Source organism: Aricia agestis, chromosome 22, assembly GCF_905147365.1.
Source record: "Aricia agestis chromosome 22, ilAriAges1.1, whole genome shotgun sequence".
NCBI classification, from domain to species: domain Eukaryota; kingdom Metazoa; phylum Arthropoda; class Insecta; order Lepidoptera; family Lycaenidae; genus Aricia; species Aricia agestis.
The window spans coordinates 340,222-367,403 of NC_056427.1; the positions used below are offsets into that span (position 1 = coordinate 340,222).

The window sequence follows — 27,182 nt, forward strand, 5'->3', positions numbered from 1 at the left end:
ATGGACACACGCAACATCAGAAGAGCTGCAGATGCGTTGCCGGCCTTTTAAGATTAAGATTACAGGGTAGGGGAGGTAAGGAAGGGATTAGGGAAGGGAAGGGTAGGGAATTGGACATCCGGTATACTCACTCACTCGGCGAAACTCAGCGCAAGCGCTGTTTCACGACGGTTTTCTGTGAGAACGTGGTATTTCTCCGGTCGAGCCGACCCATTCGTGCCGAAGCATGGCTCTACCACGTAAATAGATTAGATATAAAGTGCTCAAAGTAAATACTTCAAAGTCAGACGGTTCGTCTTTGGATTCACCGTCTGCATGTTAATGCTCCATACAATGGAGTACCAGGGGACCAGCCTCTACAGGAAGTGTACCTTCGTGAATTAACAATAGACTGCCTGGTAATCCCTGAACAAGGATTATACCAGGCTTCCAGACTTAATGCTTTGAACTAAGTTTTTAAGCTGTGCTGCACTATGTAATATTTTAGATTGGATGTAATAGATTGTTGCTATTATATAGCTTATATGCTATTTTAATATTCAGTTACTCACTTTACAGTTACTAATATTATCATAAATGCGAAAGTTTGTCTGTTTGTTCTCTTTTTTCGCTAAATCCGTGGTACCAATTTTGACGAAAATTGTGGATAAATTTTGGGTCCCAAGAAAGGACATAATATGATAGTTTGTAAGTCGGAAAAAAGTACGGTGTGCGTGTGATTAAAAAATTTGGACGATGCAGAGCCTTAATATATTAAGGCTCTGCATCGTACATTATAATGTAATATATCAAATCCCATACATTTCTAATTTCGTCGAAATAATCAAATGCAAAAAAATGTATTTTTGTATTTATTTGTATGTTTTATTTAAAGAATTTGAATTTGCAAATGTTACATTTCGGTGTGACAGCGTCCCCAGCCATCCTTTAATCTTGTAAATCGGTGCAGATTGGCACTGTGACGTCATTGCACGAGCTATACTATAGTGGGTGTGGGCTGTATTGGACACACCGCAGCACGGCCCAATACTCAAGGCATTAATAAACCTCTCTTACCTCTAAGATTGTGCTCAAGATTTATCTAAAAACTTGAAATTTTGTTTTATTAAAAAGAAGTAGACTAAAATCTCTATTATACTCATGCACACAATAGCAGTAGCTTCGTCCACACTGTGCCTTTTTTTGTTCATCAAGGGCATGCGTTATAGCGCAGTCAACATCGCACGTGAGGCATGCCGCATGCCCGTGACGCGCGTTGAAATCGTAACGCTCGCTATGACACTTTTCTTTCAACGCGGGTGGATTTTGACGCATTCAATTATTGAATATGCCAAACGAAAGTTGAATATCTTAATAAATTGCATAATGTGGACATAGCTAATTAATTAGACAGTGTACATCACGTCGTCTGATCCCATGCCACAGTATAGCAATATAGGGATATGTCATATTGCTATACTGTGCCCATGCTAAGTTGACCTTGTGTTATGACAATCAGGAACGGATCATATTATATATGCATAAAAGTAGTATACTTCCATTGTCTCGTACATAACCCGTAAAGTCCTTCAGGTTCTTAGCACGGGGCCAGACTGACGTGGTGTGAAGCGTCCATACATATTATTACTAGCTGTTGCCCGCGACTTCGTCCGCGTGGACTTTAGTTTATAGCGCGCGGTGTCAACAAAATTTGTGTCAAATTTAAAAACTTTTTAAAACCCTGGTAAGTGGTACCCCTCTTAGGGCCGCGCTACACCGGAATGGCAGCGCTGAAAGTGCTCGCCTCGCCGCTGTCATTCCGGTGTAGCGCGGCCCTTAATTAATCAAAATACCCAAAAACAGCTGTGCAGTGTGCACATAATCTATACTAACATTGTAAATGCGAAAGTATCTCTGTCTGTCTGTCTGTCTGTCAGTCTCGCTTTCACGCCAAACGCCAAAAGTATCTCTGTATGTCTGTCTGTCTGTCTGTCAGTCTCGCTTTCACGCCAAACGCCAAAACTACCGAACCGATTGTAATGAAATTTTGTATACAGATAGTCTAAAGCCTGAGAAAGGACATAGGCTACTTTTTTACTGGAAAAAAGGGTTGTAAGGGGGTGAAAATGCGTAAATTTGTTCAAATTAAGTTAGTTCCAACAGTTCATAATAGATGGCGCCGTGCGTCTTCTACATCGCGCTGACGCTTGCTCAAAAGTCTTCCTATAAGACGTGGTATCATCTTACATTTAAGTTTCGATTTTTTTCGATTGTTATATCTATTCTACGGTATTAAATAACTCAGTACTTTATCTGTGCAGTGACGTAACCTTAAATCTATCAATGATAAATAGTTTATGGGTAAAGTTGTGTAATTGGAGCTAAATAAGCTTTAAAATTTGGCATAAAATATAAAGTTTAATATAAAAAAATTAAATACTTATGGTGTGCACACTGCACAGCTGTATCGATTAAAGGGGTACCAGGGTTTTTTTATAAAAGCTTTTGACACCAATTTTGTTGATTGACGCTATAAACTGAAGTCCACGCGGACGAAGTCGCGGGCAACAGCTAGTATTATACATAAAATATGTTTAAGATTTTTGAAATTTTATTTTAATACACATCCAAGACCCAGGAACATTGAAAACTTTTTGTTCCGCCTGCGGGACTGGAACCCAGGACCCCCGGGATGAGCGCTGGCCACGCGCAATGCGAATTCATTTTCATCGATATTTTCATGGAAATAAGATATTTTCCCACATCAAAATGTAGCCTATGTCCTTTCTCAGACTCTAGAATAACTGTGTACAAAATTTCATTGCAATCGGTTCAGTAGTTTTGGCGTGAAAGCAAGACAGACAGATAGACAGACAGACAGACAGAGATACTTTCGCATTTATAATATTAGTATGGATTATTATTATTGCATAAGTTGATAAAAAATGCAATTGTTTTACGGCGGCATGGCAGTCCAGGCTGAGTGTCACTCATATTTTTAACCGACTTTTTAACCGAAAAAAGGAGGATTTCCAGAACTGATTAATTTTTGTATAATATGTTAGTCTATATCAGCGTCTGAACAAATGTGCCTTTCAAAGGTGTATGTAAGTATTTATGTATGGTTTTAAATTTGTTTTTATGTTTGAGTTCGCATAATATCTCTGGAACTACCATTTCAGTAATTCTTTTTTGTTGTACAAGGTATTTTTCAACTTAGGTTATAGTGCAAGTTTCATCAAAATCGGTTCAGTTGTTTTGGAGGTAGGTAGGTTTTAATTCTCAATTACGTACAATTTTGAATTCGATTTTTTTTAAATACAGTTATTATCATGAAGCTAACATTAGCTTCATGGTTATTATTTATTAAGTTATGTCCTTTTCTGATACATAAGAAAAGCTTAGACAAGGATAAAACATAGTATAATATTCATTGAGTAACTTAACTTTAAAGCTAACAAATTCATATCATCAGCATACTAATAAATCGTCAACAAAAACTCTCAAAAGAAACCCCCATAAATACTGAATAGTCATTAATCAAGAATAAATGGAGTTTTTAAAACGTGCCATAAGTTCTGGCAGCTCTGGCAACTGGCAGAGTGCCATACGCGCTTACATTGTACTGCTGGTGCCAGTTAGTGGAGAGTAGACTGGAATATTCTTATACTTATGAATATGCTTTCAGTCTAAAGCTGAACAATTTGTTTGTTTGAACTTGTTAATCTCAGAAACTACTGGTTCGAACTGATTTTTTTTAAATGTTGGATAGTCCATTTATTAAGGAAGGATTTAGGCCATACAACATTCAACTGCGACCAATAGGAGCGAAGGATCAGAGGAAAATGTGAAAAAAAACGGGGAATTTTTTTGTTTAATTTTTTTGTTTAAATATGGAGATACTTTGAATTCCGGGAATAGACATAGGATACTTTTTATCCCGGAAAAATGTACGGTTCCCGCGCGGTAAACGAGTTTTGGCGCGACGGAGTTGCGGGCGTCATCTAGTTAATAATATTTCGCTGTCTGTCCGTCTGTCTGCCTGTTGTTTAGGTATTTTTAGCCAAGAGTGAAGAAATCCACCCATACTGTAGCAACCGGTCACGCATCTGCAGCTCTTCTAATGTTGCGAGTGTCCATGGGCGACGGTAGCTTTTCATCAGGTGACCCGTTTGCTCGTTTGCCCATTATTTTATAAAAACATACTATACTGTCAAGCTACTATACCGATTATATCGTATGTACCAGGGACGCATAAGTTATGAGGTGTCAGCAACTCCAATATGTCAGTCAAGTGGAGGCAGTGTGTTAACCTCCTTGCAAAAAAGGCGGTGTTATTTTTGACTGTGTATGTAGATACGAGTACTAAGCGCGATTTTGGTGCGGTTTTTATTCAAAACTAGATGACGTTTTCCGCTGCGTAGCAAATAGTTTACCGCGCGGGAACCGTACATTTTTCCTGGATACAATATAACCTATGTCCTTTCCCGGGACTCAATGTATCTTCATACCATATTTCAGCAAAATCAGTGTAGTGGTTTGTGCGTGAAGAGGGGCGTCAGACAGACAGACAGGCAGACACACTGTAAGGATCTGCGGTAGGGAGAATTTTATGTCGTTTTCTATAATAGTTTTGTCCACTTTCTACCTTGAGCTGTGTTAGAAAACCATGTTTGCCATCATGATTTGCCAACGCCGATCATGGGCATAGATGAATTTGTCGTTCGTTATGGCTTGTTTTTGTTCATCTTAGACCAACGTGAAAAGCCAAATTAAAAATTTCTTTAAACATCATATGATTATAATATATTAATTAATAGAGATTTTTATTCATACATTTTTAATTTTCATTATTTTATAATAGGTACAAGTGGAAACAGTGGTTTAAACTTTTCAATTAAAACATTGCGGACAGATATAATTTATAAGCATTAGGGGACATTCATACACCACGTAAAACTTATTATATTTCAGAATTTTTGACCCCTTTTTCCCTTTGCGATACAAAATTATTTTTGGTATCCTATGTCCATTTTCCGGAGTCAATGTATATCCATTCCATGGCCAATTTTCTTTATCCTTAGATGTTAAAGGGATACAGGGAGACAGATATAGACATAAGTACACCAAAGCATTAAAAGTAAAATTGTATGGATTTTCTGGAGCTTATTATTGTTAAATTAAGAAATTCAAAAACCCCCGATTCAAAACTAATAAGCTTTCATGACTCAAATTTTGTGGGCTGATGATGATGCCTATACATAGATTCAGACACTCTCGATCACGTCAGCTTTCAAACAAAACTAGATCAAAATCGGTCCACCCGTTTATAGATGCTCACAAGCCGAACATCCATCAAAATAACAACCTTCTGTTTTCGTCGAGGGTTAAGAGGATTCCACACCGCCCTTTTTTCCATACAAACGTTGTCCCCTGTTTCCTCCCTGGATAATGCTAGTAGAGTTATACTTTTTTTCCTGAATATCTACGGCCACTAATACAATGTCCCTATGTTTTCTTTTTTTTCATAATTTAATTATTAAATAAGATATGAACGTTCAAAAACCCAAAAAAATGGCCAGATTTTCCACTGTGTTCAAACGTCCAGAAAACAGATTTGGCTAGATTATACAAAAAAAGCAAAACATAGGAACACAGCTCAAGCCTTTTTTTAATCTTTAATGAAAAAATTACTTAAATCGGTTAAGTTTTGGAGAAGGAATCAGGGGACAACGAATCGTTGATTTTCTGGATTTTCTGCAGTTGTCTCTATCGCGTTCTGCGGTATAGGCTTGAGGTAAGGGAGACAGCTATAGATATTACACGTACTTTTTTTTCATTTCTCTAGCCCCTGTTGTATCCTCTTAAAAACATTGGTAGCCCGCAGCGAGTAGCAGCATGCTGCATGACCCTTGCCACTTACGTAACTTATGGACGTCCCCTTACACAGTCACATAGGCCATAATTGGTAGTACCGCAGACAATCACAGCTACTCATTTATGCATGGTTTCGAAATTGAAATCAGATAATTGTTTTTGTTGTACATGTAATTGGATGCCATGTGGATTTACTGTATAACATTATATTATGTATGACGCCGGCAACTCAGTCTAAAATCCGTTTATAGTGCGGCAACCGTACATTTTTCCGGAATAAAATGTATCGTACGTCTTTTCCCGTCTTTAAGAGGATACACCAAGGCCTAGAGAAATGAAAAAAAAGTACGTATAATATCTATAGCTGTCTCCCTTACCTCAAGCCTATACCGCAGAACGCGATAGAGACAACTGCAGAAAATCCAGAAAATCAACGATTCGTTGTCCCCTGATTCCTTCTCGAAAACTTAACCGATTTAAGTACTTTTTTCATTAAAGATTTAAAAAAGGCTTGAGCTGTGTTCCTATGTTTTGCTTTTTTTGTATAATCTAGCCAAATCTGTTTTCTGGACGTTTGAACACAGCGGAAAATCTGGCCATTTTTTTGGGTTTTTGAACGTTCATATCTTATTTAATAATTAAATTATGAAAAAAAAGAAAACATAGGGACATTGTATTAGTGGCCGTAGATATTCAGGAAAAAAATTATAACTCTACTAGCATTATCCAGGGAGGAAACAGGGGACAACGTTTGTATGGAAAAAAGGGCGGTGTGGACTCCTCTTAAAAGTTCGCTTTAGCGGTCTAAACGGGTGAAGGGCCATCAGACAGACAGGCATTAAAATCGCATCCAATATTAGTAAATTATTATATTATAAATATGATATTCTGTTTGTCTGTCTGTCTGTTACCTCTTCACGCCCAAACCTCTAAACCGATTTTGCTGAAATTACGTATGTAGATACTTTGAGTCCCGACTCCCAGGGAAGGACATAGAATATTTTTTTTCCGAAAAATGTACCTACAGTTCCCGCATGATAAACGAATTTTAACGCAACTGAGTTGCGGGCGACATCTAGTATTATAAATATAATACAGAAAATAAATTCAAGCCCATCCTTGCTTATAAATTATAATTCTAAGTTGTACTCGGCGAAACATGGCGGTGGCGGTCATTGACTCCTTGTCAAAAACTTTGATTTGATTGACAATGAAGTGTCAGACGTTCCTAGTCCATTGTCAATCGCGGTTTATATAGAAAATGACAAGTTTTTTGAGAGCGAGCCAATGACCGCTACCGCCATGTTTCGCCGAGTTCTCTTGCATCATGCATGTGCATAACCATAGACTTATAATATACTGTCGTATGCAAAACGGACATCCTAATCTGTGATCATTACTGTCATTATAGTGACACTTACGAGTCGCCGGGTCATGCGGCAACAGGGCTGACACTACCTGATCCGTCAGATGTTGTTTTGCCGTATTTAATATTCCTCGATATCGGAACCTCAACTTTATTTGTGGCTAATTGACGCGCGACAAAATTCGTTTGTCGCGCGGTAGGTACCATAAAGTTAATATACCTAGCGGAATAGAGCAACAATCTCGAGCTGTCAAACGAAACCGAAATTGGTTTCATCTGTGTGTAAATATATGTGTACGTATACACTTACACAAGCATGATTGAACATGAATTCTATGAGATTAAATTGTCAACGTGCGACACGTGCCGACTGGACGTTAAAAAAGAGTGCTGCTGTCATGTATCACACGTCTCTTTTTACCACGCAGTGTTACTGATAGTGACATCTCTCTTTCTCAGGCCTTTGTTTCTCTCTTCCGCTAGGTATATTAACTTTATGCGCGGTACTTATACTAATCATATTTTTTCGGGTAATCTCTCTAGACTCAAAGTATCTTCATACCATTTCAGCAAAATCGGTTTAGTGGTTTGGACGTGAAGAGGTAACGGACAGACAGACACACTTTCGCGTTTATAATATTAACGAGCTTTTGCCCGCGGCTTCGCTCGCGTTAAGAAGTATTATTATATACAAACTTTCATCCCCTATTTTAACCCCTTGGGGTTGGAATTTATCAAAATCCTTTCTTAGCGGACGCCTCCGTCATAATATCTACCTGCATGCCAAATTTCAGCCCGATCCGTCCAGTGGTTTGGGCTGCGCGTTGATAGATCACTATGTCAATCAGTCAGTCACCTTTGAGTTTTATATATACAGATTATAATATTATAATGGATGTCTGAGTGAAATTTTTTGTCTATTTGTTACGAAATTTATTTCCGAATGAACAAAAATTCAGTTGAAAAGCGTAAAAACTAAAAAGTAAGTTTATTTAGTATTTTGTTGTCTGACACAACTTTTGTCTTGATACATTGCCAGAAGAGTTAGAAAGAAAGTCTTTTGGCGAAATCTAACTTTGGTTTTAGAGCCTTTTTACTTTTTAGGGTTCCTTAGATTATGCCCAATAAAAACGAAACTATTACTAAGACTTCGCTGTCTGTCCGTCTGTCCGTCTCAAGAACTGCGATGGGTAGACAGATGAAAGTTTCACAAATTATTTATGTATTTTCTGTTGCCGCTGTAATCACAAACAGACATCGAAGTGTCAGGGTGGGTTGCACCAGAGGCGTGGTTAAAGTTAAATTTATGGTTATAGTTAAGGCTAAATTTGACTTTAACTTTAATCTTAACTTGGACCGGAGAAATTGACAGATGACAGCTGGTCCAACAAGGTTATAAATGAACGTGGGCGGGGGCGCTGCTAGTAAAGGAGAACTGTCAACTGTCAAAAATAGCGTTCTTGTATGATGACAGCGTTAGTTCCTTTTTTCGCCACGTGCATTTAAAACCTTGTCGAGCTCTGTGATTATGGTTAAATACGGCGTCTTGATGGTGTCCATGTTTAACTTTAACCAAAGATTTGACATTTTGCATTGTAGTTAAAGTTAGTTGGTGCAACCCAACCTTAGTACCTAATAGGGTCCCGCTTTTACCTTTTGGGTACGGAACCCTAAAAAGGCCTAAAAATTTTAGGATAACTCGACTCTGTCTCTAATAACTAATAAGAGAAGCCTCTCAAATGTCAGCAGGGTATTTTGTGCAAAATGTACAGTTTCGTCAGCCCTACGCCTGCAACTAATTGTCATTACGACGCGTCGCTGAGTACACAGACGGACAGCTGTTTGTATATACGTAAAATAAACAGTGAAATTTAAACTTTCTCATCATAGTTATAAGGTCGAAATTTAATTTTTTCAGGTGCAATAGATTACTACAGTGAAATATGAACTTTAAACCTATAAATTATAAGGTTGAAATTATTTTTTCAGATTTCTTACAATGTTACAATCCTAATAGCTTTCAAAATGACATACTATTTGTGATTGCAACAAATGTATGTGAAAGTCTGTCACTGTTAAAGATACGATTACAGACAGACGGACAGACGATGTCTCTGTTATGGAGTTCCCTTTAGGCTGGCTACAAACGCACGTTTGCTGTATTCGATTTCCGAATTCGTTTTCCGTATTCGAAATTCTGTGAGAGTTGAGACTTGAGACTAGCGCAAACGTACGGTTTTTTTTCAAGCGCGAACTTTTGCACTTGAAAGTTGAAAGTGTTGAAACGTACACGTGTGGAATTCTTTCCGTACGAAGAAAAACGAACGTAATTCCCAATTACGGGAAACGAATAGGCTGCCTTTTTGCGGGATTTTTTCCGAGATAAAAATTATCCCATTACTACAGTATTTTGCGGAACTCAAAGTTTCTCCACAGTCCACACCAAATTTCAGCAAAATCGGTTTAAAGCGCTATAATCGTGAACAACAGACATGAGGCAGGTACACACTTTCGTATTTATAATAATAAATTAGTACGAATTAGTATGGATTGAGCTTGATTTTCCACCAATAACCTACTGTACATTCAATAACGTAACATAGCAATGTCTTCGTTAAAGTTTTCCGTCTTTACCCTTCGTAGTTCGGCCAAGAATTTCTAAAAATGTACGATTCTCGCCTAATTTTGGCGTGCGTCCGATGTCTGATTGCCATTTCTAATGAAAATATAATAGTCTGTTTCTTTACAAGGATTCAATTTTATTCCTACCGTTAACAGAATGCAGTGCGAGTATTTTTCACGTAGCTCCTGGACTAGAAAGGTCAATGACCGCTGTTGCCACCTCAAATTGTCTTGACTATAATAATTTAAATGCTATTATATAATATTATTCTGTGCTTAATACCTAAAGAATTTGAAAATTTGAAATTCGAATTTGAAATCTAGTTACCTAATCTATTGGTTGCAGGGATACCAGTGTGGAGGATCTTCGTTACCTGAATGTCGACCAGGCGATAGGCGACCTCGTGCAGTTCATACAACATGTCAAGAGTGATGACTTCGAAGATGGATACTACAGGTGAGACCTAGCCCATAGGTGAGTGAGTGAGGCCGTATAGGCCGCGGCCTAGGGGCGGCAGCGTCCTAGGCCTCGGTGGGCAGCAGCGTACATCTAGAGGCAGCTGCACCAGCACAGACAGTAAACAAAAAGTTTTCAAATTCAAATTCATTTATTTTTGTTTTGTTTGACGTTTAACAACGTTTCTATCATAGACTTAATATATTATACTATTAATATTCTGATATTATGACATGTGCAGCTGTGTGCAGCATGTCGGATTGTCAAATTACTTGCTGAACGTTGTTAACTTTTGTGTAAACTGCACTGACCTCCATTATACAAATACGCTGGACTGATACTCTTTAAAATGACAGCTACTTTTTTGCCTATTTGAAGAGGAATCAGCGCCCCCAATGCGGGGGAAGAGAACTAAATCTGACGTAAAAATGACGTTTGTAAGTCGCATATTGGCGCTGAATGCTGATAGCAGTAGTGAGAGTACTTGGAACTAATCTCTATAAAAGTCAATGGAACTAATACTAGTGATGACAACCAATAACGATTAAGCGGCCATTAGCAATTCACGTCAGATTTAGTTCTCTTCCCCCGCATTGGGGGCTCAAATAGGCACAAAAAGCAGGTGGGTATCATAAGTCCAGCGTACTTGTGTAAAGGAGGTCAGTGGTAAGCTGACATGATCTGTGGCAGAAACGAAACATTCCCCCTGAACAGCCTGTTGCGTTCAAAGACTTCTTTGGTTACATTGGTCTCGCTTATACCTTGTCAAATAACATATTTTTTGTTTGTAAGCTGACATGATCTGTCGCAGAAACGCGACGGATCCCCAGGCGACTTAAACGCACGCGTCGTACGCGGCACGCGCCGCATTTTAGGACTCGTTGTATGAAATGATGTGAAACCTCGCACATTCATCCGCATTCCGCACCGTACGTGTCGAATTTCGTGTACGTGTATGTAGATAGGGTGCTGACTGCTGACAAATGTGCGATCGCCGATCAGCTTTAGCCTGTTGCGTTGCTGTCAATACCCTGTTAATTATACCTGTTTGTAAGCTGTCCTGCTGTTTCAGGAACGCTACAATTCTGCCGATAGCCTGTTACGTTGCTGTCGAATGTCGATACCCTGTCGATGAACTTTCTTTAAGCTATCCTACTTGTTTCAGAAACGCAACAGTCTCTCTAGTGGGCTGCTCCTACGCCGGCTCCATGGCGACGTGGGCTCGTCTGGGCTATCCGCACCTCGTGACTGCCGCCTTCTCTGACAGCGGACCGCTGAGGGCTCAGGAGGACTTCCCAGGTATGGAGGTGATGGTGGAATCTAAGAAAGGCTAAAGGGGAATGCGAAGGAATAGAAACACTGGCATTGGTGATAAAATGTCGGATTTCCTATTTATCAATCCATTGTTACCGTTATAAAATATGCGAACGTGCGTATGTCTGTCATCTATCTGTTACCTCTTCCCGCCCAAACCAGTGAACCGCGGGGCTAAAATGATCACATTTAGCAATTGTCAAAACTGTCAAACTGACAAATGTCAAATCAGTACAAAAATACAGAAATGAATTGTAAGCAGTGTTGCATTTTGCGATTTTAGAAAAATGAATCATATTATGATTCATATCATGTTCTTCAAAGCGACCATTTTAGCCCCGCTGATTTTGCTGAAATTTTGTGTGGAGATATTTTGAGTCCCGAGAAAGGACATAGGATACTTTTTATCCCGAAAAAGCGGATGGTTTCCCCTCAATAAACGATTTTCCCCCTTATTAGTCCCTCTCTTTGTGCGCGTTATAAAATTTGAGGTACCAGGAACCCATAACATATTAAGAGATCCTTGAGAAGGTGATTTACCTCTTGCAGAATACCTCGAAGTGATAACCGAGGCTCTGCGCACGCAGGGGGGCCAGGCATGTGTGGACGCGGTGGGGGAGGCGGTAGACATGATGCTGGAGCTGATCACCACGACGGCTGGGGTGCAGAGGGTGTCGGAGTTGTTCAAGTAAGTATCAGCTGGTTAACTAGGCTAGGTTTTCCTGAAACTTTGGTGGGGAATCATCTAAGATTATTATATAAGTATCTCAATGTGGGGAATGATACATTTTGCAGTAAAAACTATCCAAGATACCCAACTAAGATATTTTATCAGCTTGTAAATAACTAGCTCGGTTTTCCTGCAACTTTGCTGGGGAACCGTACATTTTGCAGTAAAAAATACGTGTGGCACTCGTGGACTGCCGCGGTAAAGCTATTGCATAGCATATTTATCAACTTATGCAATAATTATAATCGTATACTTGTAGTCGCACGCACACTAACACCATGCCGAAGGAGGTTAATAGTTCCTCTTAAATTATATAACAAATAGAATAATCTATATTTAAGGACCATCAAATCAAAGTAAGTATACCTTTCTATCTCTGTTAGCTACCACTTTCAAGATTTTCGCAGATAAAGATGTTGTTTGTCTTATCAAAATGAAGCTATTCACAAAAAAATTGCTTGATAGTAATAAAAAAAAATTGTTCTAGGGCTCACGTACAGTTCGACAAGGCTTTATTTGAACGTGGGTGACATTGACAGGAGCGCTGCTGGTAAAGGAGACTGTCAAACACATGTCAAAAATGACGTTTTTCTATGATAGAAGGAACTAAAGTTCCTTTTCTCGCCACGTTCAAATAAAGCCTTGTCGAACTGTACTAGTAGCCACAATGGGCATACAATTATGTCAAACTCTTGATTAAATTTAAGTTTAATCATCGTTAAATGTCTCTGGTGCGGCCGTAATAACATAGAGACAGACTCAATCTTGTTTTATACATAGTAAATAGTGATAGTGTTATTATTCTATTGACGACACTGCACTAAACAATAATAAATTCTAACACATAACAATAGAGGTGTTGTGCCAACTGTCTCTCCGTATCTGAAACCGTTCATACACAAAATATGGAGTTGACACTTACGTTAAGTTCTTGGCACTGAACTAGCATATGCCACGCATAAGTTTAAGCGCGTTCTAATATGTAACCCAGTGTACTGACTAGTGGTCGTGATTCGTGACGTAATGTACCCGAGTCCCGACCATAAAGTTAATATGAGAAAAACAACAAGAGAAACAAAGGCCTGAGCAAGCGAGATGTCACTATCAGTAACACTGTGTGGTAAAAAGACATAGGTACATGACAGCAGAACTTATCGTTGACAATTTAATCTCATAGAATTCATGTTCAATCACGCTTGTGTAAGTGTATACGTCCATATATTTTTACACACAGATGAAAACCAATTTCGACTACTCTACTAATTTTGAAAATTCTTTTACTTTTAGAAAGCTACATCATTAGCAAAGAACACAGCTACATCATTTGCAAAGAACACAGCTACATCATTTGCAAAGATCCTACCGAAAATAGCAAAAACATAACTCAAAGTGGTAAAAATTTGCCAAAAATTTCATTATTTCGCTTCCGCTACGAAAAATACTGATGATACATCAAAATAATGTTATACATGTTTATAGTGCTCATCATTATCTACAAAAAAGCCCAAGGCAGCTTATGTCTATATTTTAAGGTTAACGGATAATAACCATTACTATCATTATCCGGTTCTTCTCGCCGGGATAGTTCCCGAACCGGTGGTAGACACCGTAGCTAATATTAACATTCTGAAAGTATTTTCTTAAAATCTACTCAGAAATAAAACATTTTTTATTTATTTATTATTAAAAAATTTACTTAAAATCATCTCCTTCTAGCGTGATTTTTTTTTGCATATTCGTTATTAATCCTTACCTACATAAATATCAAAATATTAATCGGAATTATGTGAAAAATAGGATTGTCCTTTAAATTATTACCATGGGCCAAATATTTTAGAAGTAAGGACAGTTTGATTAAAGCTCAAAATAAGGCGCCCACGCTGACGCGGCAACGGCGGCGGCTACCACGGATGTGTAATGGAAAATATTATATTTGCAAGTCGAACGACCGGCTATCGATCTCATCTAGACATTCCAAATATGATGGAGAGATGATAGTGCCTAAATGTGTGGGGAATACAGAAAATAGTAAATGAAATTATTATGATTTAGTACTACCGACATTTTACCAATTTATAAATCCACATAACAATGTCAGAAGTGGCACTACCGACAATTTAACCATTTACAAAACCGATTAAAATGTATATGGTACTACTGACATTTTACACATTTGAAAAACCGGTTAAGAACGTTGGATGTGGTACATCCTACAATTTTAAATTACCTACAATAAATTAATGTTGATGAAGTTAAAAATTTATCTCATAATCAAATCTAAAGCAATAAAACATAAGCTATACTGTAAAAATATTATTTTTTTTTATAAAGAATAGTAAATACCATTTTCCGCACTAGCGTTAGCTTTGGACATAATATTACCAGCAGCATTTTTTGCCTTTTACTATATTTTTCTTCATTGCGTTGAGTACCAAGTTTTAATTGGCCGTGCTGATCTTGTAGACATTGAAAATGGCGTTAAAAAAGTAAAAAAATATAACTACGGTAGCAAAAAAACAAGAAACAGCGCGACGTCCATTCCCTCCGTTAACATAGTCGGATGTGGTACATCGTGCGCTTTTACTCGTTTCTGCGTTCCGTTAATAACGTAGGTAGTGACTATCCGACATTGTTAGCGGGCTATCTTAGTAATATACGACATTTTTAATGTGGCTATTTCCGAAACGACGCATAATACAGATTGTTTCTTTTCAGCTCATGATAGCCTTGGTTATAAGGACATATTTTATGAAATAAAACAATAATGACGATTTTGCACATCCGACATTGTTAATAGTCATGGGCGATATGTTATACCGAACGTAACAAAACAAGTTTATAATACTTTAGGAATTAGAATGTGTATGTCACTTGTATAGAATTCACTGTAAAAGTAGCAGCCATGAAAGAGTTACTTTTTACCTCTGTGTCTCTAACAGAAATGCCCCAACCTCATAAATTTGCCCATCCAAAAGTATAAAAAAAGTTCATATTTACGATATATAGTACGGTGTCTATTCATGACGTCACGAGCGTTGGCCAATACACAGGGGTATATTTCGGAACTTACCTACTGTGTATATTGATAGTTCAATGTGTATCTTTCTATCTATTACATAAAGTTCAAATTCGAATAGCTCATTATACATCGCATCGCAATATGCCTAACTTTTTTTATGCCTTAACAAACCTAACCTAACCCTAAAACTTTTCACAGCACCTGTTCGCTCCTGCAATCCTCGTCCCCGCTCGACGTGGCCACGTTCTTCTGGTTCGGGATAACAGAGACCTTCGCTTACCTCGTGCAGTACGCGACGCCAGGGAACATACCCGCAGCGTGTAGCATCATTACCGGGAGTCAGGGTGAGTTCTTGTGGTATTATGTGAGCCTGGTAGCTCCAGCTCTTTAATTGTACAGATCAGAGCGGTGAGCTCTTTTGGCTTATGCTAGACTAGTACCTCCAGATATCTGCACTATCTCGTGCAATACGCGACGCCAGGGGACATACCCGCCGCGTGTGACGTCATCACTGAGAGTCACGGTAAGCTCTTGTGGTTTTATGTAAGCTCGGTAGCTCCAACTCTATGTATGAGACGACAAAAAGCAATCCATGCCAATAAAAGCGAAAATGTGTCTGTCTGTTACGATTTTGCTGAAATTTGGTATAGGGATACTTTGAATCCCGGAAAAGGGCGAAACATTTTTGTCCCGGAAATATGTACGGTTCCCGCGCGAATTTTGGAGCAACGGAGTTTCGGGCGTCATCTAGGAACCTCTATATCAAACCCTTATAAACTATGTTTAAAGTAAGTTATGAAAGAAAGGACATTCATATTTTACAAGGGGTCTACTCATAAACTGGGGGCCCTTTAGAAATAAGTAGGACTTAACGACGCGTACTTTACAATCCATACTTAATAAGAATAAAGTAAGAACTATTTAAGATCGTAAAAAATATTTTTATTTTCCTTATCTTATATCTTTAACGAGCAATTCTTGTATATATAATATATATTTATAATTGGAATCTCGGGATCGACTCCAACGATTTTCATGAAATTTAGTATATAGGGGGTTATCAAAAAACTATAAAATAGGGATGATGACAAGGTCAAATATTAAACGATTTTTTTTAATAAAATAAAGAAATCACGGTGAAAAATAAGTGTTCCCAAAATTTCAGCTTGATAGCATTTGTATTTTTTGTGTTTGCGCCTTCAAAGTTGGATATTCAAGTCGATTTTTTTTTAATAAAATTTCTTAATATTTGTATACCATTCGATAACTTATGCAATTAAAAGCAACTTTTGTTATGAAACCACTTTCATAAACGCAATATTTAATATACCTGTCGAACAAAGTTGTCTCCCGATGCGTACAAACTACGAAAGACTGACGTCAGTCTTTCGTAGCACTTTGTATGGAGCGTTTCGGGCAGGTCTATTTTATGAGATATTTGAATTGTCATATCTTGGCGAATTTTTAAGCTATCAGAGTCATTCTTTCAGCGATGTTTCTATTTTTTAAGGGTCTTTCAATTACCAATAAGAAAAAAAAATAGTCATCAAGCCTATTGCAGGCGCAAAGTGTGTGATTGAAAGCGTACCAGCCGAACCTTTGCGCCTGCAATTTTATAGTTTTTTGTTCGTCGTTATTTTATACATCAATTAAATTGAGTCAAAAAACGAAACGCCCTAGATATATTCTTTGTCTTTAATTCAGTGCAAAAATTATCTGAAAATTCCAATTTTTTTTTTTTTTTAATGAAATAAGGGGGCAAACGAGCAAACGGGTCACCTGATGGAAAGCAACTTCCGTCGCCCATGGACACTCGCAACATCAGAAGAGCTGCATGTGCGTTGCCGGCCTTTTAAGAGGGAATAGGGTAATAGGGGAGGGTAGGGAAGGGAATAGGGGAGGGTAGGAAAGGGAATAGGGTAGGGGATTGGGCCTCCGGTAAACTCACTCACTCGACGAAACACAGCGCAAGCGCTGTTTCACGCCGGTTTTCTGTGAGAACGTGGTATTTATCCGGTCGAGCCGGCCCATTCGTGCCGAAGCATGGCTCTCCCACGTATAGCATATATAATTTGGACATAGTATGGCAATTTCGTTAAAGGAGGAGGTAACTTTGGGATTGTTTTCTATCGAGTGAAGTTCATGATATTGTGTAATGGAATACATATAAATTCCACTGTGTTAGATCCTTAACTAGCACATATATTTTTTTCAGAATTTAAATACTATATTTTTATGTCCCTTGTCACTTTTAAATCTTGAAAATCGACCGTTTTTGGGAATACAGGGCCATAAATCAAAATTCGGAAGTTGTTTTTTAAATTTCTTAATTTAACATTATAATGCTTCTTTTCAGGAGACCCAGTCGAGCGTCTGTCGACTTGGATAACCTCCCAGCCCTGGACTCAGCCTTGCATCGAGACCCGGTACCAGGAGGTGCTTGCCGGTCACACCAACACCAGCTATGATGCTCCTGATGCTGTCAGTGAGTATACTCCATTGTTTGTGAGGGCGGGCCTGGGGTACCAATATACAGGCCTTGGCTTAGTTTGGGCTCCATGTCTCCCACAAATTGCATATGTAATTTTTCGGAGAAATAAACTTATTACTTACTTACTTAAACAGGCCGCGCGTGGGGTTAAGATCGGTGGAGGAAAGCGGGGGACAATCGACGTATCGGACTAATCTATACTATCTATACTAATATTATAAATGCGAAAGTATCTCTGTCTGTCTGTCTGTCTGTCTCGCTTTCACGCCAAAACTACTGAACCGATTGTAATGAAATTTTGTACACAGATTGAGAAAGGACATAGGCTACTTTTTAAGTGGAAAAAGGGGTTGTAAGGGCGTGAAAATGCGTAAATTTGTTCAAATTAAGTTAGTTCCAAAACTCATAACAGTTTTGGGTATTTTGATTTAAGGGGTACCAGGGTTTTAAAAAGCTTTTGACACTAATTTTGTTGACACCGCGCGCTATAAACTGAAGTCCACGAAGTCACACGAAGTCGCGGGCAACAGCTAGTATTACATATAATACTAGCTAAAAGCCAAGCTTTGTGAGGGCTCGCGTCATAACACCTTGACTGACTGATGATAATAAATATACGTGGGAGAGCCATGCTTCGGCACGAATGGGCCGGCTCGACCGGATAAATACCACGTTCTCACAGAAAACCGGCGTGAAGCAGCGCTTGCGCTGTGTTTCGCCGAGTGAGTGAGTTTACCGGAGGCCCAATCCCCTACCCTATTCCCTTCCCTACCCTCCCCTATTCCCTCTTAAAAGGCCGGCAACGCACCTGCAGCTCTTCTGATGCTGCGAGTGTCCATGGGCGACGGAAGTTGCTTTCCATCAGGTGACCCGTTTGCTCGTTTGCCCCCTTATTTCATTAAAAAAAAAAAAAAAACTACATTCTACATATAAATAAAAATAACTGTTATGTTAAACTGCACCACAAAATGTGCAGGTTGTGGGATATACCGTACTAGGAAAGTGTGTCTGTCTGTGTCCTGAAGAGGAAACGCTTAAACATTTGAGCCGATTTTAATGCAATTTGGTGATATTATGCTATGAGAGGCGGGAACCGCTAAACCCATTTACTGAAAGTATAGGTAGGTACCTTGAATCCCATGATAAACTAATTTTGGCGCAACGGAGTTGCAGGCGTCATCTAGTATTATTATTGTAGAGGTATTTCGATGCTTAACAATAGTTGAGTATTATTAAGTTACTAGAACAAAAGAAAACAATATTACCTTCAATCTTCGTCCTAAACAACCTCCCCCTTTTCCCCCTTTACCTTTACCTCCCCCTACCTCCCTCTTTTGTCTCCCCTACCTCCACATTACATATTGTAACAATTATATTTGCCCAGTCCTCCCGCGGAGTTCGGAGAACAATTACGTTGGTACATCGATGTATCCTATCTGTGGAACTCGCGGTTAATGAAAATTTGGTCCTTTCTATTTTGACGCGATTTAATGCAATAGTTTAAAAAATACTTGTGGCACTCGGGGACGGCTGCGGTAAAGCGATAGCTAGTCTACACGCATACGTCTAGTCGCACGCACACAGAATTTAGACAGTTAGGTTTATTTTCGTTACGGAATTTCTGATTTAGTCGCCATGCTCAAAGCGATAGCTAAGCGAAATGGGTGCGAAATGTTGTGTCTGCCTCTTGTCTGCCTGTCTGTTATCTCATCAAGCTTTAGAGACAGATCAGATCTAGATAAAATTTAGTATACAGAAACTTTAGGTACCCTGTGAACAAAAGAGTTTCTATTACGAAAAAATGTACGGTTCCCGCGTGTACCAACCTGCGGACAGCCTCTATCTTTTGCCACTCGCTCTCCCATACGCTTTACTAAATCTTAGCTAAATTTCAAAACGTTAACCTTGCATACAACCAAAGACTCCTTAGACACACATGCAAACAGAGGGTGCATCTAATTAACCAATCAGAAGTAAAGTAGAGGTAGACTAATGCACAGTGTGATGAAACAAGATACAGACATTTCATTTTTTATATATTTTTTTCTTTTTTGGGGATAAATTTTAATTATTTTATATTTAGTTTCATTTAGCCAGATTTTTTCTACCATGCGACTTCTGTAGATGGTACCTCAATGTCTGTCATATATTATATGAGTTATATGTTGATACTTGATATACTGTTTGATCGGGACTCCGACATACTGTATATCTTGTGATTATACATATATATCTTGTATAATAAGTATATATAATATTACACATATTGTATATCTTGTTACTTGTAGAGCAATATGTAATACAAGGACCTAATTGGAGGAGATATTTCGTTATTTAGCTGTTTTACTCGAAAGAAGGTAAAGGAGTAATGTTTTGGTTTAAATTTAGTTTGTTATTATTTTTAGCAATATTCCGCGAAAACAACTTCCACCTTTAAGTAAATGAGTGAGTGTACGCATAGGCATGCGTACAGCACCTCCCTCCTCCCACACTGCCTATGCGTACACTCGCATGCAAGAACTTGCAAACACCACCACCACACAAGCAATAATGTTGGCAAATCCGTGCAAGGCCCCTCACCACCATGCAGGTTGAAAACCTCGACGCGCGTTTCGCCCCAACACCGGAGCATCCTCAGGATGTGGACTCTACGAACAACGTCCGTTAAGTGCCGCCACCGGCCAAAACACCGTCTTTTATACACTATCGAGCCCCGCTACTATCCCCACTACCCCCACTACTCTCACTAGTACCCCCGAACATATTAATAAGCGGTGACGTAGTCAAGCAAGTTTGGTCATTCAACAATGCAAATCTGTTATTTTTCTTTTCTTTTATGATCTCTAATTGTTCCAACACGCTCAGCCGAAAGCCTTTATCGCATTTATGTAAAACTTTATAGGAATGGCCATCGGGCACAGTATGATGACCATTTCTATAAGCCGCGATATGTTCTTTATACCGAGTCTCGAAGCTGCGTCCAGTTTGACCCACGTATATACTATCGCATTCAGGACAATCGATCTTATAGACACCGGATTGATATTTTTTATCAATCTGGTCTTTATTATGACACAAATGATGTTTTAAAGTATTATTTGTCCTGAATGCGACATGCATATCGTTGCTTTTCATTATTTTGGATAAGCGTGCAGATACCTCTCCCATGTAGGTCAAACTGGACTTATATCTAACTATCTCTTTATCAATAGGACCTGCGTACAAAAACTTAACCAGTTCTTTCTTGTTTTTATTTTTCAAAATATTATTAATGATTTTTGGACTATATCCGTTGGATATCGCAATTTGGAAAATAGTATTAAGCTCATTTTGATAATTACTTAACGGACCTAACGGACGTTGTTCGTAGAGTCCACATCCTGAGGATGCTCCGGTGTTGGGGCGAAACGCGCGTCGAGGTTTTCAACCTGCATGGTGGTGAGGGGCCTTGCACGGATTTGCCAACATTATTGCTTGTGTGGTGGTGGTGTTTGCAAGTTCTTGCATGCGAGTGTACGCATAGGCAGTGTGGGAGGAGGGAGGTGCTGTACGCATGCCTATGCGTACACTCACTCATTTACTTAAAGGTGGAAGTTGTTTTCGCGGAATATTGCTAAAAATAATAACAAACTAAATTTAAACTATGGATTTCCGCAAAGTAACGCCTGATTCCATTAACAATGTTTTGGTAGACTATCCTAGCACCTAAACTATTTTTTTTTATGAAATAAGGGGGCAAATGAGCAAACGGGTCACCTGATGGAAAGCAACTTCCGTCGCCCATGGACACTCGCAGCATCAGAAGAGCTGCAGGTGCGTTGCCGGCCTTTTAAGAGGGAATAGGGGAGTGTAGGGATGGCAAGGGAAGGGAATAGGGGAGGGTAGGGAAGGGAATAGGGTAGGGGATTGGGCCTCCGGTAAACTCACTCACTCGGCGAAATACAGCGCAAGCGCTGTTTCACGCCGGTTTTCTGTGAGAACGTGGTATTTCTCCGGTCGAGCCGTCCCATTCGTGCCGAAGCATGGCTCTCCCATGTTAAATTTTAAAGAGAAGGTTCATAAATAATAATAAATTATTATGAAAATAAAAATATTTAAATATTTAGAAAAATATGTTTTCTGTTGCTAATTTTGGTTTTTTTCTCTTTTCAATACTTCAACAGTTTAAGAGTAAAGAGGAAACAAACCGACACACATTCGCATAAATAATATTAGGAAGGATTAAATTATGTATGTTATTACTAACCGTCGATTTTCTCTAAGGCCAGTATTATGCAATAGTAATTATACTCGAATTGCATTTAATATTACACTAGAATTAATAACGCACATGCAACTCCTCACTCCCTGCAGAATCAGAAACCTATTAACAGTTAAGTTTAGAAATTAGAATTTAACTACAAGTTAAATTAAAGCTTAAAGGTAGTGCTACGATAGAAGAGACCGCGGCGCGAACAGCGAAGCGACTAGCGAACTGCGAATAGACAGGCGAATATAAGCGACAATTATCCATACATGTTATAAATGCGAAAGTGTGTCTGTCCGTCTGTCTGTCTGTCTGTCTGTTACCTCTTTATGCCTAAACCACTGAAATGATTATGCTGAAATCTTGTATGGAATTTCTTTCAGTCCCGGGAAAAAGAATAGGATAGGATTTTTATACTATAAAATGACCGTGCATTTTATAGTATAAAAATCCTATCCTATTCCCGGGCGATAAATATATTTTGGCGCAACGGAGTTGCGGGCGTGGTCTAGACTCTAGTATATCTAGTATATTATATACTATATATACTCTAGTATATCTATGTAATAAACTGCGAAAATCGTCACCCTTCTTTTTAGCTTACGTAGTCGCGTAAGAAGACGGTCGCTAGCAGTCGCTATATTTAAGTTAAATTAATATTTTTGTCAAATTATTGTTCAAGTCTGCATTTGAAGTTGATTGTTTTGTCAATAGGGAAGTTTGAGCAAAGTTAAAATGACTTTGTAGCTGAGTAGTTTAAATTAAAATATGAGTAACTCAATGTTGCTCGCAACTTTCTCATTTGCGCCGAAAACTTACATTTTCAGGATTAAAACTATGCTGTGTCCTTTCTTAAATTTTGAATCCCGTAAAGAACATAGAAAAAATCAGTAGTAGCCGACTTTGTTGAAAGGTACGGTTACTAGGTACTGATTTATATACAGACCGACCGGCAACGCACCTGCAGCTCTTCTGATGTTGCGAGTGTCCATGGGCGACGGTAGTTGCTTTCCATCAGGTGACCCGTTTGCTCGTTTGGCCCCTTATTTCATAAAAAAAGACACCGGAACGAAAATAAACCTAACACCCCCCGTTCCGACCGGCACAGCAGTGCGGCGTTGAAAGCCGTGCATCGTACGTTTGGCATACTTCGGCACGGTGTTTGTGTGCGTGCGACTAGACGATAATTGCATAAGTTGATAAAAAAATGCTGTGCAATGACTCAGCATTTCATCCAACTCACCCCCACTTTTACCCAACTCAAATCACCCCCACATTTATCCAACTCAACTTAACCCCACTTTTTCCCCCAGTGCGCCTGTGGACCTACCAGACCTGCGTGGAGTACGGCTGGTACCAGACCACCACCAGCTCGGACCAGCCGTTCCGTGATACTGTCCCGTTGGAGTACTTCCACCAGATGTGCAGGGACTTCTTCGGAGAGATGTGAGTATATGTTGGCCTGCAGGCTTCTGACGTAGCATGGTCACCGTAGAATCGGTTTCTTTCTACTACAGTTAAACAAAGGAAATCCACCATTTCGTTACTAAAATCTGTCATTATGTCCATTCTTTCCCGTTTCTATGTTTGTTATGCTAAGCCTGCTGGTAGCTTTCAGTCACTGATGGTGATGTTATGTTGGCCTGGTTACTTGATTTGTAGAGATGTGATGGCTGTGACTTGTGAGTTTATGTTGGCCTGGTAACTTGGATTTTGTTGGTGGGGATTGGGGTGATAGTTGATGACTGTTTGATCGTCATGAGTTTGCTGATGGTTGTATTATGTTGTGTAACTTTGATTGTGTTTGAATGGATTTAGGGGATATATAATGGTGGTGATAGATAAATGATGATGATGAAGAAATACGAGTCAAGTAGAAAAAAATAGAAATTCGAAATTCGAATTGTAAAAATTTTGGTCTTTCAGCGCTGCTACTTTCACAGTGAACTCTCTACAAGGAACACGTACACACCCTAAAGTATTATCACTTATTTTTGTTACACCCTGTATAGAGTATGTGAAAAACGCAGCGTTGATAGAGTTTTTTTTTATTATAAAATTGTGGCCGTCTATGGACTGTTCGTCCATATCCTTTTTTTTGTTATTTTATTATTTAGATTTTTCGCACCAAGGATAATTGAAATAATATTATGAATTTTAATTAATTGTGGTCCATCACGCCATGGACACTTTTTTTTTTTCGTTGATAGAGTTCTACGTTTCTATGAAAAAAGCCCTAACGTCATGTATATGCCTATACGGCATATCTACATTATAAAAGATTAACTCCTTCAGCGTTGCCACTTTCACGATGAATTCTATGTGGAGGACACAAACACACCCTAAGCTTTGTTTTATACTCCGTCTTTGACAGTCCTATTTTTACCACTCTTTCTCTTATTTTTCTTCCTTTTCCTGACGTTCAGAAAAAAAATATATTATTTTTACTTATATATTTTCAGGTTCACGCCCACCTTCCTCCGCGCGGGTATATCGCGCACCAACCTGCTGTGGGGGTCGCAGCTGCCCGACCGCGTGGTGTCGGTCGCGGGCGGCGCGGACCCCTGGTCGCCCGTCGGGCCGAACGCGTCCGACGCGCACCAACACGCGCCCGTGTATGTCGTGGACGGCGTGTCACACTGTAGAGCTGTGAGGTGAGTCTAGTCCATAAACTTAATATATGTATAGGTATATTAACTTTATGGTATAGTCTAAATAAAAGTATTTTAAAAAGATAAAAATCGACTTCAAAAATGTACGTACGTAATTATTGAGAATTTATTTTTTGCGCCGAACTTCGTTTTTCACGGGGAAACGTACAGTTTTCTGGTTAAATGATAAACATTATCAAGGTATGCTTATTCCAAATTCGGTTCAACAATTTAAGCTTGAAGAGATAACACACAGAGTTAGGCCCGTATAAATAGTCAGTACTTAAGATGCGACCCGGTCTCAAGACGCGGTTCGGCTCTGTGATTGGTCCAAATTTTGACAGCCAACCAATCACAGAGCTTGAACCGTGTCTTGAGACCGAGATGCATCTTGAGTACTGACTATTTATACGGGCCTAAGTGTCTAAACACACTAGGCCGAAGTTACGCGGCGTAAATTCCGCATGACTACGCCCACAATGTATTTTAAATTACCGATGACACACTATTCCGTCGCGTTCCGTCCGTATTTGTATGCGTTTGACATTGCGGGCGTAATCATGCGGAATTTACGCCGCGTACCTAACTTCGGCCTACTGTGTTTAGACACATACTGATATTTATCGCGTTAGTAACATATTTTTAAGCTATTGCATAGCTTTTACGCGGGTTTTGAGCGCGGCGACCAAAACACGAAATTATGTAACGAAAAAAACCTAACACAACCCACTCCAACCGGTGTCGGTAGGTGCGGAGTTGCTAGACTTTGTCACGGTGTTAGAGTGCGTACGACTAGACGTATGCAAATTACAATTGCATATTACATTGTTAAAAATACTATGCAGTAGCTATACCGCGGCAATCCCAGAGTACCACACGCATTTTTATATTTTTCGTCTCTTTCCAGTTCTCTCGGTAACAGCGAGACGGAAGAACTGGAGAAGACCAAACAGGCCGTAGTAGACCACATGGTCTACTGGACTACCGGCAGAAGTCTACCTTCAGGAGCTGGTGGACTCACCGCATCAGTGCTGTTATTAGCTATCGCGCTGTTGGTGCAGTAGACTTGACGGCGGTGCTGCTGTGGCCCCGCATGGGCATAGGTGTGACAAAACAAAGTGATGATAATTTAGGGTGTGTATGTGTGTAGAGAGTTTACTGTGAAAGTAGCAGCGCTGAAAGAGCAAAATTTTTTTGTGATTTTTACATAATATAATACATATAAAAAAGATACTCTTTCTGCGCTGCCACTTTCACAGCGAACTAGGGCCGGTTTTAGGACTACCAGCGCCCTGGGCGAGATTTCTTCGGCGCCCAGGGTGACTGCTGATAGTGTTGAAAAAATTTGGCGCCCCTTATGTTTGCCTTTAGCGCCCCTCCGGCGCCCTGGGCGGTCGCCCAGCGTCAAAACCTCCCCCCCCCCCTAACGACGCTACTGCAGCGAACTCTATACAGGATCCATCCATACACAGTACTCACCCTAAAGTATTATCACTTAGTTTTGTTAACAGCCTGTATAATAGTCAAATAGACTACTGTTAATGTAAATAAAAACTTTTTCTCTGTTATTTTAATTACTCAATAGAAACGGTTACAAAAGACAGCTACATAATAAAACTAGTGTAAGCTATCATTAATTGATTCGTTCCCTCTCAAGTATGTCATTGGCCATTGATGGATGGCCACGATTGCGAACGTGTAGATGGGCATATTTGCTCATGATCGATGTCGATTGTAAATACCAGGTTCGCAATCTTGGTTACCCATCATGGCTAACATGTAGAGGGATTGTGCAATAGCTTCACGATCATTGTGGGAATCCTTGTTATCCATAAATATTTGTTACAGTCCTATCCACTAGACTCTAGTGCAGCCTTTCCCAAAGTGGGCGATAATGCCCCCTTGTGGGCGCTAAGGGGGCGGTGTGGGACCCAGAAAAAAATGGGGGCGTTGTGTAGGCTTAGGGGTGATTTATTTCATCAGGATGCATTTTAAATAGAAACAATGGGGGCGCTAAAATATAATTTGTTCTTAAAGTGGGCGGTACACAAAATAAGTTTGGGAACCTCTGCTCTAGTGGACAGTGGGACTGCGACAAACATCTCTCTCTAGTGACTAGAGCCTAAAGTACCGAGCGTATAGTGTATGAAGGTATTTTAATACTACCGAGTTAGAGGTTATACTATAATACAGTTACCGAGCTATAATACTTGAAGTACCAGGTGCGCATATCATAATATATAAAGAGGTTATAATATAATACTACGGATTTATAAACGACTATTTAAGAGGTTATGAGTATTATACTCATAACCTCTTAAATATGCGTTTATAAATTATATTATATATAGTAATATAGTAATTATACTCAAGAGTATAATACTACCGAGTAAAGAAGTTATACTACGGAATTATAAACGCATATAGTTA

The 27,182-nt window shown here is 39.2% G+C and overlaps 1 protein-coding gene across 1 annotated transcript in view; it reads left to right on the forward strand.

Annotated features, from left to right (window-relative positions):
* LOC121738005 (putative serine protease K12H4.7) overlaps positions 1-25,902 on the forward strand; it is a 35,726-nt gene extending 9,824 nt beyond the window's left edge. Inside the window, exons 4-11 of the mRNA XM_042129799.1 lie at positions 10,191-10,301; positions 11,467-11,600; positions 12,165-12,303; positions 15,563-15,708; positions 17,721-17,849; positions 23,415-23,547; positions 24,564-24,755; positions 25,660-25,902. Coding sequence (XP_041985733.1) covers positions 10,191-10,301; positions 11,467-11,600; positions 12,165-12,303; positions 15,563-15,708; positions 17,721-17,849; positions 23,415-23,547; positions 24,564-24,755; positions 25,660-25,816 — 1,141 coding nt within the window. The 3' untranslated portion in view covers positions 25,817-25,902. The remainder of the gene's footprint in view (positions 1-10,190; positions 10,302-11,466; positions 11,601-12,164; positions 12,304-15,562; positions 15,709-17,720; positions 17,850-23,414; positions 23,548-24,563; positions 24,756-25,659) is intronic.
* The last annotated feature ends 1,280 nt before the right edge of the window (positions 25,903-27,182 follow it).